Below are 17647 nucleotides of genomic sequence, written 5' to 3'. Positions count from 1 at the left end.
TTCATTTAGTAGGTAAGTGTGTGCATAATTAGTGGGTCACTCTCCAAATGCCCACAAGGGCTCTGGGCTAGGGTGGCGACCAAGTCAGAGGCCAGTTACTGCATCCACAGTAAACTCCAGTGTGGGGTGGAACTGGGTATCAAATCTAGACTGTGAAATAGCACACAGGTATCTTAACCAGCCTGCTAACCATTAAACTAAAGCCCTGCCCTCCACCTCAAATTGTCTGAAGTGCTCTCATATAGTGAAGCGTGCCTTTACATGTAAACCATATCAGCAAAGATTTTTTTCATTGATGTTGACTTTATTACAAAGACTAAATCTGCCATAAATCATTTGTGAAAAAGAAATGTTCTTAATAGTGTCACTAAACCTAAGAGTTTTGTTTCTAATTATCACTCATCCATCGGAAGACATTTCCCCTTCTTCTGTAAGAGTGTGTGAGACTCATTATCACTTTTCTTTTTGGGGGTGCAGACATTGGACTTATGGATCTTCTTTGTCGAATTTGGGTAGTTTTTGAGATGACTAACCCTAGCAGCTTATTTTGTTGGAGACTGAGTTTTGTGTATAGGTTGGGGTTTCAGGAGTGCGGGGAGAATCCATCATCTCTTCGCTTCCACTGCATGGGATGGATCCTCTCACCCTGAGTTGCTGGTGCCTCCAAGCCTTTGGTTAAAGGAGAGCACTTTTGCTGAACTTGATGTTTTTTGAATGAAGATGACTTCCAGTCCAATACAGAGTATGCAGTCACTCTGAACTAATCTCCCTGCTTTTCAGAATTCAGTTGGTCTTGGAAGTATTCTTGAGCACCTATCCTCCCATCTCTAAGAAAGACATAATGGAATATTAAACCCGAGAAATGCTAAACTAGGCTTATTAAGCCAGTTATCTATGCTCTAGACCTTTCAAACATGATCTTCAAGAAATGACTATAGAACATAACATCTGCCTAGATTTATGTGATCATAGAAGGTTTTTTGCTTGTTTTTGTTTTTTGGGGTTTTTTTAGTGACACCAATTAGTACTCTTATGAAATAAAGTTTGGGAGACAGCCCTCCACACTGCCGTTAGTTGTTCCCCCTTAACATGAGCTAAGTGCTGAGGGCTGTTGGAGAGAGGAGGAGGGAGACACTATCAGGAATACCACCTTGTGTAGGGAGGGAAAGGGAGAAGAACCAGAGGGTGAAGATGAATTGTATAGCTCCTGGGTTGGGGGCTGGTGCAGGCCTGTGCCAGGTACATTCCACATGGCTTTGCATTCCAGCTGACTTACCAGGGCTTTTCCTTTATTGTCAAGGATACATCCGCAACACAAGCAGCATCTCTCCACGGGGATACTCTTCGAGCTCCACACCTCAGCAGTCTAACTACAGTACCTCGAGTAACAGTATGAATGGTTACAGCAATGTCCCCATGGCCAACCTGGGCGTCCCAGGATCGCCAGGATTCCTCAATGGCTCACCCACAGGCTCCCCTTATGGAAGTAAGTCTATGCATCCACCTTTCTATTCTGTCTTGTCTGAGTTTAATGATGGAATTTTGCAAGGGAAAATTGCATTCCCAAATAATACTGATTTATTTTGCGGGGAGTAGCTCAGTTTCTTAGTGCAGTGTCCTTCCTGTGTTTGTGTTTGCTTAGCTGCCGTTGACTTCATGTGGTTACTCAGTGCCTCCTGGGAGAAGAAAAAGGACAAAATGATTCCCTTTACACAGAGAAAGAGTATCCAACAATACTTTGAAATCCATGGAAAACATGTATTATGAAAAAACTATGGCTTCAATTTTTAAAAATTTTAATTCCATTTTCCATGAACTGTCACTGTCTGATGTGTTCCTTTTATGCCTCGTGAGGATGAGAATGAGGGGTTATGAGTATTTCCCTTATCTATATGGACGTTCTTCATTAGATGCTCTGATATAATAAATCGTTTTCATGAGAATTTTCTGAGGTTATATTTTTATCTCCGTGTTATAAGTGAGAAACTGTAGTTGGAGTTCAGCATGGCAATTGGGCACAAAATGGATGACTAAGAGTTTTTCTGTGTAGCACACTTGTGCTTCTGTTTGATTTTGTAACATGACCTTGCCGTCCCTTAAGTACCTCCAGAGAGGTGAAAGTTGACTGATAATACCGAGATATATTGAGACAGAACCACTCAGTCTATGGTCTAGCAGAAAAGTTGACACTCGGGCAAATTGTGAACACTCATTGGTTGTTTTGGGAGCTAAGCTGGGAGCTTGCACAATAGTCCCAGAGGCCTGAATAGTATGTTTTTCAAACCTCAGAGAATGCTTCAGGCCAGGAGACATGCTGGCATGCTGAGTCTGGAGTGAGGAGTGTTCTGGAAGCCCTGGGTGTTACTGCAAGGTCCTACAGGCTGTCCTCTTTTCACCCGGAGTGATTCCTTTGGCCAGGAGTGAGGACATGTCAAGGACAGCCCTCAGCCATGGTCACCACGATTCTGGAAGTGTCATGCCTGGGAGGCCGCCTCTCACAGCCTTAGGTTCTCTGGGGAAACAAACCACTGAGAAATTTCTGGGTTATCTGTACAATTGAGTCACTCAGCCCCTCTACACAGATTACCAGAACAGAGTACCAAGTAGCAGCGGGCAGTCGAGGTCAGTTCTAGCACAACTGAAATCTTGTTACTACAAAAGTACTCTGTTGTGTCTTGTCAGATGGCCTAGGCTAATTAGATTAGTATGGTCCGGGGGAAACAAATTATTGCCTGATTTGTCTCTTGGCTTGATTTTGCCTTATCTGCTTCCAAAAATTTAGTAGAGGAATCATAACAGTCAGATGGGTGTGTGAAAATACAAGCTAGAAACAATTGAGAAACTGCAATAAGTGAAAAAATAAGTCTGTTCAGGAATATCAAATAAATCCAGTGGCAAGCATAGATACCCTTTGGTTTTTCTGAAGGAAGTCATTGATTTGGTTCTGAGTTTTCATGATGCTGGAGTGAAGAGAGGAACAGGATTTTCTATATGGGTTTATGTCCACACATTTGTATTTCCTTATGTAGATCAGAGGAATGTGGGTGCTTCCATTGCCAAGGTCTTAAGGAAGTCTCCCCCAGGCTTCCTCACGGAGAAGGAGTCCTGCGTGATAAAAGGCCCATATCTTTAACAACCCATCTAAGTGATGTGATGGCCACTGTGTAAGTAATGCTTGCATCTAGAATCCAGGCAGATCCTCACCATCACCTCTGATATGGGAGTAACTTATTATCGTTGCCATGTTTCCTTGCACAAGATAAGAGATGTTGCATGATTTACTCAAGGATTAGAGAACCAATAAATAGCAAATGTGAGACTGGAACACATGTCATCAGACTCTAGATACCATGTTCTGAACCTATGCAATGTTATAAGAAATATTTACTGCTTCATAATTATTAAGCTGTGCCATATGAAATGTCCTCTATTTGATCTATCAAAACAAATTTGATGTAATTCAATTGTATATTATGTAATAGCAACCTATTACATGTGAACCAAATGAAACAGTTGGTCAGTCTAATACTACAATGCTGATAGGAAAAGAGAAAAGTTGAGGAGGCACAACAAAAAGGAGGGAGGTGGGAAGGAAAGAAGAGGTCAGGGAAAAGGCCAAGTTGAATGTCAGTTGCTTAATGTTTCTTACTGGGTAATTCATTTGGGAGGAAAGAACGCTTCCTACTCCAGCAAGTAATGAACAACCCATTCCACTTTCCCTTCATGAACACCCAACACCCCAGCTATGAGAAAATTAGCAACACCTCAAGTCTTTTTTTTTTTTAAAGATTTATTTTTATTTTTATTACAAAGTCAGACATACTGAGAGGAGGAGAGACAGAGAGGAAGTGGAGCTGCCGGGATTAGAACCAGCAGCCATATGGGATCAAGGCAAGGACCTTAGCCACTAGGCCACGTCGCTGAGCCCAACACCTCAAGTCTTAAAATCACCCCAACAGAGAGTAGGAAGAGAAAAAGACCAAGGCCACCAGCCCAGTTGGAAGAGGGAAAGATAGCAGCTCCTTTAGGCTGCTCCTGTAACCATTGGGAGCGTTTACACCTTTGTTTTCACAGGGAAGTGCTGAAGGGGATGCGGACTAGGATTAGGATTCCAAACAATGCATGCAATACAATCAGATTCCCGGAATGCAAGAAATACTGAATACCCACTGGAGTTCATTACCATAGTACCTGACCTGTATTTCTAACCAGTGGAGTCTTCACTTCTCTGGGAAACACAAGAAACGCCCAGGGGGAAACATTTCATCAGCTCAGTTGCTTATGTCCAAAAACACAATCCTGTGAGTTTTCATTTTCTTTTCTAAACGAGTCTGATGTGGCTGGACCATGCCATACAGCAATTACTTGCCAGAGACATTGAAAAAGAAACCGAGCCAAGCCTCTCCGTCAAGTTGGACTTGCATTACGGCCTGACCCGAGTTTCAAAACCCGCATCTTTCCTGCATTTGCTTTCTCACTACTTCAAAAATGGCCAAACAGATGTTTTTTCAATTTTACATACAAACTTCACTTCCTGGCGGTAGCAGTGTGTGCCAAGTTCCAACTCAGTGTAAGTTTTTATGGCTGAATTCTAAACCCCTGACAATAGGGGGTTATAATGAAATGCTGACAGACCCCTCAGCGCCAACAAATGCAATGGCTCAATGCAAAGGAGGATATGTGCCCCGTGAGTTCCAGCTGGGGCTGTGCAAGCCAGTCAATCCTTGTGAGAAGGAAAGTGGTTTTTCCTTTGCTCCCCATGTTCACATAGATTCCTGGCCCAGACGTGCTTGCCTTTACTTTGGCCTCTCTCCACAGAACAATGCTCAGCCAGAGAATTCCTCCAATGGAAGTATGAGCCATCAGCTTTCCTAACAGATCCGTCTGTTGTCTCCAACAAGCGTCTACTTGACAAGCTTGCAACACCCATGGGGACTATTCTTCCGAAGCCCAGAGTCACCCAGCCAATCCGCAGCTGGGGACAGGGTCCACAGAGGCAGCCATCAGATCTGTTCTTAGGGATTCTGACTTCCCTGACAGTCCTAGACTATGTCCTGGCCTTCGGTATTTTTACACTTTCAAAAGTAAATGGTAAAATACTTTTCTATTGTAAATATTAAATGATTATTATAGAAAATGTAGAACATAAGGGAATACTTTCTAAAAGTAGTCAAATTACCCATGTAGGAAACAAGTTCTTTTAAAATATTTTAGTATATTTCTATTGTATTTCTTTGGAAAAGTAAAAAATATACATACCCTCTTACAATAGAAACATTCTCATCATAGATATTTTGAAAAGTTTGTACAGGTAAAAAAAAATTTCCATGCAGAGATATGGGTTGAAGTACAGTCCAATCACAGATACATACATTGGGAAAATTGCAGTGTTTGCTCCGATGCACAGCTAATGAGCTCTACAGTAAAATCAATGAGAGAAGCTAGAGAGATGTGCCCACATCACCATAGACACAAATAGCAAGCTGGTCGCCCCAAAATCCAGTGATACAGACCTGGGTCCTGAGTGTGCAGAGCAGAAAGACAGGTGATGTTTGCATTTAAAACTTAATGTCCAACATCACTCTTTCCCCAGGAGTTTGAGAACTTATGAGTCGGCTTGGTTTCTGTGTTTGGTAGCAGAAGTAAGACAATTTTGTTTAGCCTTAGATCAAAGAGGAATAATTATTCAGGAAAGATAGATGTTTGTTGCCAAGGACTGTACCGTTTCTTGTCAAAGAAAGATGTTCTAAGTGTTCTACTGATTTCTCATTCAGAAGTCATACATGTTCATTGCAGAAAATTTTGAATAAATGGATAGTTCAATTCATCTTCAGATAGTCATAATCTAATCAACAAGAAGAGATGCCATCATTATGTATTTGGATGTCCATCAAAAAACTTTTGCTTTTTCTTTTTTTTTAAAGCAAAAGTGAATTTGATGTGTATGTACATTTTCATGTAATCTCAATTTTCTTAAGGATACAGACCTTTCCATGTTGGTTAATAAAACACTATTTTGATGTTTCTATTGTATGGACTTAAATAATAATATAGTTTATTTTACATTGCTTAATTTTTCATTATTATAAAAAATGCCCTTGGATTGATTTCTTTTGGCACATTATTATTATCTCCTTGGGATTAATTTCTGGAGATTACATTAGTGGGTCAAAGGATATGCATATTTTAAAATACTTTGAGATGCATTGCCTCAGTGTCTCTAGGGAAGTTCATTCCCCCCCCCAGTAAAATAACGTTTCCCAGCCCTTCTCATTTTTTCCCTAATCTTTATCAATTTATTAGGCTGAAAATAATGTCTATTTGCCATTTTAATTAGCATTTTATTACTAACCAGTTGGAAGAATTTCTATATGGGTCTCTTGGTCATTTTCATTTTTCCTTTTGTGACCTTCCTTTTTTTGTGTCCTTTGCTTATTTTTCCATTGTAGTGTTTTTCTAACTGGGTTATAAGGGTCTTCTAACTACCAAGGCCATAAACACATCAAAGTAATTATTGCATTAATTTTTCTGTCATTGTGTGTGGTAAGATTTTCATTATATGGTAAACCTGTCTTGGAAGCAAAGATTAGGCAAATTACATGACCTTCCTAATTTTTCTACCATCATGTTTGTAATTTTGTTTGTACTTGTTAGCCCACTTAGATTTATTTTGGTGTTTAACATAAGGAGTACTTCCAAATGAGCTTCCAAATGTTCAGTGAACTGTTTCCATGTACTTATTTCTCCATTAATACAAAACAGTACCTTTATATAATATTGTCATACATAGCCAGGTCTATTTCTGGAATCCCTTTTGCTCTAAAGATGTGCCTATCTGTGTTAATGTAACACTGATTTCATTGATGTAGATTTTATCATGTTTTAGATGCTGTGTTCACCTTGCTTTTACTAAACTTTAACAGATTTTCTGACTCTTATAAACTTTTGTTTAATGTTACTGAGTTTTGGAGCATATAAACATAGAAATTGAACTTGTTGAAATGAACAAATTAAAACCCCCTTTAGGATTTCATTATCATATATATGTATATATAAAATTTTAAAAATGGTTAAAATGGCATATGGTTGCTTTTCTGCCAAATGCTGTGAATTACCTTTTTTTTTTTTAAGATTTTGATTTTTACTTCAAAGGTACAGTGACAGAGATCTTCCTTTTGTTGGTTCACTTCACACATGGTCTCAATGGCTGGGACTGGGGCAAGCTGAAGGCAGCAGCCAGGAACTTCATCTAGGTCTCCTGTGCAGGTGGCTGGGACCCAAATACTTGGCCCATCTGCTGCAATTTCCCAGGATCATTAGCAGGGAGCTGGATCAGAAGTGGAGCCCCTAAGGCTAGCACTGTGGCATAGCAAACAAAGCCAGTACCTGTGGTGCCAGCATCCCATAACAGGTGGCAGTTCGAGTCCTGGCTACTCCACTTCCAATCCAGCTCCCTGCCAGAGGCCTGGGAAAGCAGCAGAGGATGGTTCAAGTCCTTGGGCTTTTGCACCCACATGGGAGACCTGGAAGAAATCCCTGGCTCCTAGTTATGGACCAGATCAACCCTGGCCATCTGGGGAGTGAAGAGGCAGATTTGGAAGATCTCTTTCTTTCTGTAACTTTGCTTTTCAAATGAATGAATGAATGAATATATATTTTTAAAAAGTGGAGCAACTGAGACTTAAACTGGCATTCTGAGATCTGAGCCTTGCAAGTTACCCACTGTGCCACAACACCAGTTCCACTTATTAAAGGTTAGAATCACTCCTCTTCCACATAGAGACTGATCTTTGTTCCAATAAGCCTCACTTTAGATTGGGATCTATTATTAGAAGAAAATACCTGTCAAGCAAGTCATGCACTGACTGCTAATGGAACTGAATGTAAGTGTGAATGCCTGGCTTGCAGTGTAAGAACCTTCTTTGTCATGCTGTGTGGGGAGGAGGCTCCGGCATCGCAAGTGCTGAGACCTGTGCCACATTGGTACCTACACGATGCAGGCAGCATTGTAGAGCTTGGACCATCATCAGATTCAGGGACTCCCAACCCTCCATCTTTCCTTCACCTTGAATCCCATGCCTCAAAGAAAATCGGATTTTGTTTTTCCTCTGACTTTAATGCTAAAACCAAAGCCAGAAGAGGAACTATTGCTTGGAATTATGCATTAGAATCACACATGACCAATTGTTTAACCCTATGTCCTATCTCACTACAGTGCATTGGCCTAATTTTTGATTCATGAAACATCTTCAAGTATTACCTGTGATTCTTCTAGAACTCTGTCTTCCATTCCAGAGTCTCCTCCTTTAATCTGTATTTTTTTGAGAAAAAGAGAACTCTTCAGATGTTTGCTTCTGCATGGCATAGCTCAGCTCTTTAAGTCATGACTACTTATGAATAGTTTGTCAGAAGGTGCACTCTGCCTCTGTAGTTCTATTGTAAAAGGCAGCATACAGGAAGTGTGCCGTGTGACTGTTTTACATATCCAGTTGAAGGAATATAGCCTGAAGTGTACTTATAGGAGAGAGGGGAAAATATAGCTAGCACCTTTGACAGGACATCAGAATGGGTGACTTTTGGTGTACCTTGTACTTGGTCTTTTAATCAGGTCTTCTTTGGGGTAAAGGGGTCATTGAGACAGGATTTGGCACTGCTGTCTTTACTGTGAGCTTTGGCAGCAGATTCTAAGAGGTCTTTCCCAAGCCATGGGAGTTGAACAGTTCAAAATCTGGAGCCCAAAGCTAAGAGGAGCCCCTTAAACTTGACCTTGTACTAGCAGTGCATATGTAAGATTTTTGCCCTCATGAGCTCTATCCCCTTCTGGAGCAAATCAAACTCAGAAAATTATCTTCTCATCTAATGTAACTTAGTACAGCGTCTGACATTAAGAGACGGGGGCACTTCATTGTGCAAATTGTCTTTATTGTTCCTGGAAATTGCAGCACTTCGTTTTTGGCTTCCCTTAAGTCATTTTAATGTTAATAGTGTTAATATTGCTGTTTTTTTCCTAAACATTATGTCAGGGGAAACTGACTTGCAGCTTTATTTCCCAGGAGCTCTGAAAGTACACGGAGAGGGAGATAATCTTGTAAATGTTAATAAACTTTTACATTTAATGAGGAAGTGGCCCATAGAGATGGTGCTCGCAGAGAAGATGTTAACCCAACAGATCAAACCTCTGGGGCCCTGGGCCTTCCCTGGGAGGCTTAGAGCTCTTGCTCAGGGCTTTGTTTTAGGCTGAAAAAGAGGCTTCTATTGCTGGATAGATCTGATGCTTTTGTAGGTTGGTCATAGTCTTTTCTTCTTGCTGAGCTTCTACTCTCGAATTAAGGCCCATCACAGTTTTACAGTCCACTGATTCCTTCCTGACTCTTCCAGACAACACTTTCAGCCCTCTTCATCACCTTAGCATGGTAAAGATTCTTCTAGTGGGACCATTAACATTGTAAAAGTGTGTCATCCTCCCACTGGACTAGGTGCAGCTGTTGTCACATTCCATTTTCTCTTTAAACTCCTGGAATCTGGAGGAAGTCCTGGAAATGAATCCTTCAATGAATGTATACTAAAGAAAGATCTAAACTTCTAGATGAGTCCCCTTTCTCAAAGAGTCCATTTGCTTTCCAGTCATGTCGTCAAGTCCCACCGTCGGATCCTCCAGCACGTCATCCATCCTCCCGTTTTCCTCTTCAGTCTTTCCTGCTGTCAAACAGAAGAGTGCCTTTGCCCCTGTCATCAGGCCTCAAGGCTCCCCTTCGCCAGCCTGCTCCAGTGGCAATGGGAACGGATTCAGAGGTAAGCAAAGGAACCACCTTGGGAGTCAGCATGACTCACGTGCCCCAGAGCCCATTGATAGCTCTAGCCATTTATCCACAGAGATGGTCTTTTTCATCATGGACCAGGAGTGGCTTATGCTTTTAGCATTTTAAGGGAAACAGAAGCCAGACAAATGTGCAGGTCACAGGCTTGACTAAAGGTAAAACTATGAGTACTGTCAAGCAGTGTCTGGACTCCTGGCACTATCCTGTCCACAAGCCATTCCACTGTCTCCCAGCAGGTGCTGGCCTCCCTGTAGCTGCCCAGATGCTACAGGGCAAACATTGCCACCCTGATCAGCTTGCCACATGCAGTGCACACAGATTCCCAAGGAATACATGGACAGGCTCCATCAGGAGCAACAAGCAAGGTCTGAGAATTCTGGTTATAGGTTAGTCAAATTGATAGCAGGTGTCTCTGATCAAGGATGGGGTAGGAAGGAGGAAAAGACATACTGTTTCTAAGAACAAAAATTAATATCACCTGTCAAACTTACTTTTGAGCAATGTCCTACAATATGATATGACGTGACGTAACACAAATGTGATGAGTACATGAGAATCTAATCATCTCGCTGTGAATGGGAGGCAGCTGATGGCAAAAGAGCAAATTGGAACCTGCTGAGCACTACGGCTCACTGGTGACTTGTGCTATTTTTGGGCTGCTCATTGCGTTTTGACATGCAAACAATCACGGCAAGCAGTGTTGGGTAAAACCCAGAAGGGCAGGGGTATGGTTAATGCCTCATGGATCAAAGCCTTTGAGAGCAGTAGAGCTTGATAGGGAGCCTGGGACAGGAACTGCCTGGTGTCCTTGTGATGGGTATAGGCTCCTCATCTTTTTTGGGACATCTGTGAAGGGTCCTTCTGTTTGTGACCTGGGAGGTGTGCCTGATCCCTGTTCTAGTATTAGAGACAAGTGGCTAGCCAGAGAAACTGTCAAAAACTGGAACATGTAGCAGTAGGAAGAGCTACCGAGAAATGTTTTTCCTCCCAGTGAGGCACTGCAGCCGGGTCTCCATGCCACCCAAAGTGTGAGTAGTTGGAAACATCTGTATATTCGATGGATTTTTTTCCTCACCCATATGTCTAAGCTATTGGGAAATAGGCTCAGCCTGTAGCAAAATATCTCCACCTGCTGCATCTCATCAGAGACCAGTGGCTTCCAACGCCTCGTTAGCAGATGTGCCAGAATATTCTCTGTCATTATTCCTAGACTGAAAGGGAAAGCAGTGGCTGAATTCCCATTGTCCACTTCTTCCCCACAACTGATTCAGTGATGGTGTGTCTGTTTTCTAAGTCCTCTGGTTTTATTCCTGAGCCTTAAACCAGCAGGAGCCACACAGCTCTCACTGGGAAAAAGCAGAGCGAGAAAACAATAAAACCTAAGGAGGAGTACCGGGTCCCCTCCACCCAGACACCAAAGGAAGACAGAAAGGGTGTGATCCTTTTCTTGTTCCTAGCAACTCAACAGGCTCACCTTCACTTGAAGGAAAGCAGTGTCACTTGACCTCCATCCAGCAGCCCTCCCTTGCCTCCTTTCTCATATAAACCATGGGCTGGGGCAAGGAGTGGCAGTGCACAAAGATCTTCTCTGGCTGGGCTGCCCATGGAGACTCAACATGGAACTGGTCCAGCTCCCAGCTTACAAGTTTCTCATTGGAATTCATGGCCTGTGATGCCTATCCTGTCTTTTGCTGCATACCCAAGATCCCTGCTATGTCATTGGTCAGCTTTGAGTCAGCCCTGAGAGCTGGAAGGGAGTCTTGTGAAAACTTAAGATTCCCTGTCTCTAGCAGTGGCAGCTTTATTGATTATGTTCAGCCACAGGCACTAGACTCTAGCTTTATTTCTGCAGGATCACTGTAGATTCTCAAAGTGTGAGTGGACACAAGGAGTCCTTGAACTTGGGGTTTTGCCGAATAGTCAACCTCAAGTGAATCATGCTCAGAGAAAAGCTGTATTTACTTGTTGACGATTAAAAGAGGCAATGGAAAGTATGTCAGTTCCCTGCAGATACTGCTTCCTTGAGAAGCAGGGTTAGGGGAGGGCTAGGACATAAACTCTCATCCTCATGCATTGTTCCAAAAGAAAAAATAAAATAGCAGCCATCTCCTCCTTTGGTGGTGAATTTGCATTATATTGAGAAAAGTTCTGTCTGGATAGCAAAAATCTGTCTCCATCTTCTTGGTTGTGAAGGCATTTGTGGTAAGACAAGCTTTCCTGGGACATCTTCCCGAGGGCAAGTGCAACAGAGGTTGGGCTTACTCAGCCCATCTTCCTGTCACTCCTTTTTTGCCTAAATGCTATATGAGGTCACACAAGCTCTACTGAGTCTTACCATTCACTCTAAATTTCTTTGTTTATAACCTTGAAGGAAAGGGAAAAGGAGAATGGATGAGGGGGTGTGGGAAGGGGTAATGCACCTGTCAATTTAGAGTTCTGGTCTAAAAAAAAGTTTCAAAGAATTTAAAATGATTTCTAAAGAGAACCCCTTAGAGTTTGAATTGTGGGAAGAGCAGCACTCAGGTTCAACAGTCATGTGTTACAGCAATGAATCCATGCAAGTTGCCTCCTGCTCTTCATCATTGTAGAGCAGGTGGGTGGAGGCTCAGGGGCCAGAGCTGTGAGGGCCCTGCAGAGGAAGAGAGGTGGGAAAGGCTGATGGTGGTTCGTTCATGCACCATCCAAGCACTGCAGGACAGGTGCCTGAGAAGCAGGAAGCTCCACTTTTTTCTGAGATAGGCAGTGAGAGAATGGAAATGCAGGCTAAGGGCTCTGGCTACTCCCAGGCCGATGAGGCTGCTCCCCAGACTTCCTGCAGGGTGAGATGTTCTCCATCACATGCCGAGCGCATGTGCTACCTACACGCTTTAAGATGCTCTAAGACTCCCTATTACTGAGTCATACATGCAAGGGTTCCACTGAGTTCCTCAAAGCTCCTCCTTCAGGTCATGCATTATTGCTATCACTAGTCAGGCAGCTGGTCATGACCACACACCAAGTGACCAATGACGTGGACCCAGATGTTTAGTCTCTAGAACCCATTATGCCTTGACAGTCCATTGTCTCATTGGGAACAATCATAGTAAAATTCCTGGACCCTTCACCAGGTAATCTACTCACCACCTGGACCAAAGAGAGGTCATTACTTTCCCATAAAATGTCAAAGGTAAAAAGAAATTGGAAAATACATTCATGCATTCCCCCACTGCTGGTAAAAATGCTCACTTTGATTTCTGCCTGTTGGTGCTGGTTTCGGTAAACACAAAGTCTGGGTTGCCCTCCACTGAAGATCCATCCCACTTGAGTACTGGATGTGAGACCAGGAAGAAAGGAAGTAGGTGAAATTTGTTTCCCACCTGCTGGGTTCTTGTTTTCTGAGCAACTCTGCCTTTCATAAGCCCCACTAGTAACTATACACCAAGATAAAGGGGCGAGGGAGTTATAAACGCAATAGCTAAGTTCATGCTGAGAACATGAGTGAGTGGGATTCTACTGGCGGAGTTCTATGTGCAGCATTCATTGTTGCACCTTGTGCCTCATTTATCAGGCATTTAGAGTTGATGAGTATAGATTGTCGAGATGGTATTATACACTATGTGTCTGATTCATTTTCCAGCTCCCTCCAGGAAGAAAAAGAACTCCTCCACTCTGGGATAATTACTAGGGTTGCTATCTCTCCAAATCTTCTGGGAGTGTCCAGAATCGAACCACTTTTATTGAAAAGTTACATCGATTCAATATATAGTAATACAGGCAAAAATAATTAAGGCTTTGCTAGCTGTGTTAGACCTTAATCCAGATCTCACAAACATTCAATAAAGGCTGTATGAGCAGGGAAATAGATGGCTGACAATTTTGCCTGAGAGGACTGACTGCTATGTTCAAAAGGGGTGGAGGCAGGAGAGTGAAGAGGAGGAGGCAGAAGAAAGAGCGAGATGAAATGGGAAACAGAGTTCTGATGATTTGCTTGTAAACTTAGTAAATACCACTTGGGAGAACGCTTCTATGGTGTTTGATAACCCCTCTACATACATTACAGATAGCATTCAAAAGAATCAAATTCTAGATATGATTGCTTTGCATGAAAACTTCAAACCATCCTGTAATTTTCTAAGGAAGGCCAAGGCCAGGATACATTTTATTTATTTTGTTGCATTATACCATTTATTTCCCATATTTAGGGAAAATCATGGACATAATTCTACACAGAAGACAGGATTATCTGTGTCCTCTCGAATGGATGGGGACAGCAATGGACACTGCCCCTGGAGAGGGGCTATAGAGTGGGAGGTGGAACGGTACCCAAATTAGGAAGGAAATTAAATCGACTCCAGTACCTCAGGGTTTGGTGGTAAATAGTTCATATATGTGTGAGCACTAAAGGAAGACAAACTAATTTGAAAAGTGAGCAAGAGCAAATCAAACTTAGGCTAGCTAGGATAGACAGGTGCAGATGGCACAGCAGGTGGCTACCACTTGGAACCCTGCAGCCCAGTGCCTAGGTTTGAGTCTCAGCTCACACTGCAATTAGTTCATGTATTTTCATCTATCATCTCTTCTAAAAGTTCATGGAAAGTATTATGAAAATAACTATACACAGATTTCAAAATTTTTTCTGAAAAAAATACAACCTTGCCGTTTCATTTTCCACTAATTTTTAAAATTTCTCTAATACAACTAGTAATGTAAAACAAATCTTAAATGGTAGTCTCCTCAGCAAAACTTTAACAAGCTGCTTTTGCATTTCAGTAAGCCTTCAGTTCCTTTCACAAGCCAACCCTTCAGAGAATTCGTTCCCTGGTCTCTAAATTAAATTGAGTCAGACTGCATTCTTCCTACCTCATCCCTCTTGAAGCATGTAGTCTTCCACCCCCAAGCTCTCCAAATCTCACTGCTGTGCCATTCTTCCCCTTGCAGCCATGACTGGACTTGTCGTGCCCCCGATGTAAAGAAGAGGAACTGCTTTCTTATGGCACAACACGATGTACTCGGATGGACCCATAGAGAGAAAAGCACTATGAGCTCGCTGGGAGAATTAAGCCCCCAAATGAAGATGCTGGGCAGATTTGGGTGTCCAACGAGCTGGCGTCTTGGTCTCACATTTCTCCTATAGTGCTGATGGCAGCTACACAAACTGATCCTCTTGGGGGACATGGACAAAAGATGTCATTGGCGTGGTCAGTGCTAAGAGCAGAAATGCAATTCTTTGTTATGAACATTATGAAAACCACCTTCCTATGTTTGTAAAATATTTAAGAAAAAAATTGGCAAACAATTCATGCTTAATATTTTGGATACTATTTGTTTTTCTTTGTAGGAAAAAAAAGTTGAAAATTTCTATTTTCTATGAAGCCTTTCAGATACCAATTTAGTTTATGCAGAAAAAAAAATTGAACAAAACAGGGTACCAGCATGGAAGACTTTCTTAAAAATGAAACCTGAATTGAATGATGAAATGTTGTATGTGTGTTTGCTTATAGTTTGATCTCTTTAAAAAAAAGAAACAAAAAAGGGAAAAAATTTTAAAATGTTTTACAATTATTTAAATAAATAAATGTGTAACTTATTGTAAGTAGAAGTAGCAATTAAGATCCTTTTTCGGAGGAGAGCAAAATCTCTTCCTGATGTAAAATGAAAATGATGCAAACCTGTAGTAACAAGTTTAAAGATGTGTGATTATTACTGCAGTTACTAACTAGTCTCTTCCCCCTATCCTGCAGCCCCTCTTTTTCCATCATTTTATTGGCCTATGGGCAAGAACATGTAACTTAGATAGATTGCTACAGAACAACCCAGTACAGACTCAAGTACATATGCGTCCACAAATACTCAAACTCATCAATTCATTCCCAGCTCTGTGTGCTCTCTCAATAGTCTACATGTCCCTTTTGATATTCACTCTTTGTGAATTTTTTTAAATTCATATTAGCTTTCCACCTCTTCTCTGAGCAATGCAGAGAATTCCCCCTTTAGTGTGTCTCTGGCTTTAAGCATCCCAAGGACAGGTGTGGCTCACCTCCAGAAAAGCCAAAGCCACATAAGTTTCTTAGCAAAGCTGCCCCTTTGGAATTCTTTCTTTGCTAGAGCCACACATGTCCTTGGCTTTGCTTACTCCATTCAGCAAGGAGGCATAAGACCCCACAGAACTGTCAAAACAGGTCTTACAGAACAGACTCCGGGCATGGGGGTGCGGTAGTGGTTTTTCTTTTACTCTAGTGAATCAGTCTAGGAATATCCAACTCCTTTCCTCTCTTTGTATGTTTCTTTCACAGAATCAAGCTCTCTTGAAACACATACACGCACACACACACACACACACACACATACATATATATATCCTGCTTGACAATGTTTCCAGGTAAAAATGGGATGGGGTAGGGTGTGGAAACACAATGTTAGAAAGGCCTAAGTCCTTCTCCTTGTGTCTAAAGAAGAGGTTCAGATTCCTGCGAGTTTCAGACCCTAGATCCGGCAGAATTCTAAGCCAAGCAGGAAGCCAGGCCTCTAAGAGGCCCACCGTGCCCAACTCCTAGGGAAGGAAACTTTGCAGTAGAGTACAGCAATTGATTCTGGAAGGCCTCTGTGAGCCTAGACACTTGTCCAGACTTAAGTGGCATGTCAACAAGGATGTCATTGTCCGCTGGGGTAGGGATCTCCTTGTTGACTTTCAGCCGCACAGTAGAGTCTGCACACAGGCTACCGTTTGTGGTTCTGACATTAGATTGATGCAGCTCTCATAGAAAGAGCTTGAGTGCACCTGAGCCAGTTTCAGATAACTACAGCCCTCCTCTGCCCCAGGCAGCCATGCCCACACCTAACCAGCCCTCTCCTCTCTTACTTGCCATTAGTCCATTCCAGAATTACCCAGTGTGACTCACTTATTTCTATGCACATGAAAATCCAAGGTTTTAGAAACCTGGCATGCTTATAACTATTGCTGACACTCCCTCATAATCAGGGCCTAAAGAGCCAAAATACATGGAAGCATAAGTTTCCCAGTGAAAATTTTGGTAGTAGGGGAAGATTGTGTGGAACACAAACACTGCCATCCAAAAATGAAGGCAGAACAAAATTAAGCATGTTTAGACCTGGATTTGAGCCAATCCAACATAAGGAAATGTTTTTTTAAGTAGCATTGCTTTTAGAACCTGTGAAATTTTGCTCTTGCATGAAGATGAGTGCAGTACTGTCTTCAAAATGATTGTAGAATTTCTTGGTAGCTTTACACCGAAAAATGTGTAACTAAATATCAGACCTCCTTGACCATTCAGCTAGAACCTTGGCAGCAGATCTATTTAACTGTACAAATGTGTGTAAGGACTATTCTTAGTGTACTAATAAATTAAAAAATGAACCAACTCTGTCCTCTTTAGTCATTGCTGTTGAATCATCTGGTCCCAGATTATTTTTGTGCCACTTGGAATATGAGTATTTCTATAGGTAACTAACTACACATTCTATCCTAAGAGGAGCTGTGTAAGATTTTTTCATTTAAAGGGACAATTTACTTCACTATCTCATGTCTTTCGTTATAGCATTGTAGTTCTTCCCAGTTTTTCTTTGCACATTTCAATATGCATGGTTTAAAAACCATTATCTTCTTACCTTTTGTACAGTAAGGTTTCATTTTCAAACTGTATAGTTTCATTTATTGTTTTGCTTTGTCAGTTATATACAGTATAAAGTTGCTATGCACAGAGCTTTTTGTAAAGATAGCTTTTTTGTTTACTGTTTTTAATGGTCTTACTTATGGAAGAATATCTTGTTTGTAAAATGAATATGTCTACTTCAGTTTTAAATTATCCTAACAAAAAATAAAATTTTTGTAC

At 41.7% G+C, this 17647-nt stretch overlaps 1 protein-coding gene across 1 annotated transcript in view; it reads left to right on the top strand.

The window, feature by feature from the left end:
* The window catches only part of EBF2 (EBF transcription factor 2), a 194863-nt gene extending 178761 nt beyond the window's left edge, over nt 1-16102 (top strand). Inside the window, exons 14-16 of the mRNA XM_004579068.2 lie at nt 1301-1486; nt 9625-9792; nt 14736-16102. Of these exons, the coding sequence (XP_004579125.2) occupies nt 1301-1486; nt 9625-9792; nt 14736-14767 (386 nt within the window). The 3' untranslated portion in view covers nt 14768-16102. The remainder of the gene's footprint in view (nt 1-1300; nt 1487-9624; nt 9793-14735) is intronic.
* The last annotated feature ends 1545 nt before the right edge of the window (nt 16103-17647 follow it).

Source organism: Ochotona princeps, chromosome 11 (assembly GCF_030435755.1).
Source record: "Ochotona princeps isolate mOchPri1 chromosome 11, mOchPri1.hap1, whole genome shotgun sequence".
Lineage (NCBI taxonomy): Eukaryota > Metazoa > Chordata > Mammalia > Lagomorpha > Ochotonidae > Ochotona > Ochotona princeps.
Note: the sequence above shows the minus strand (reverse complement) of the source record. Positions and strands in the feature narration are given on the sequence as shown.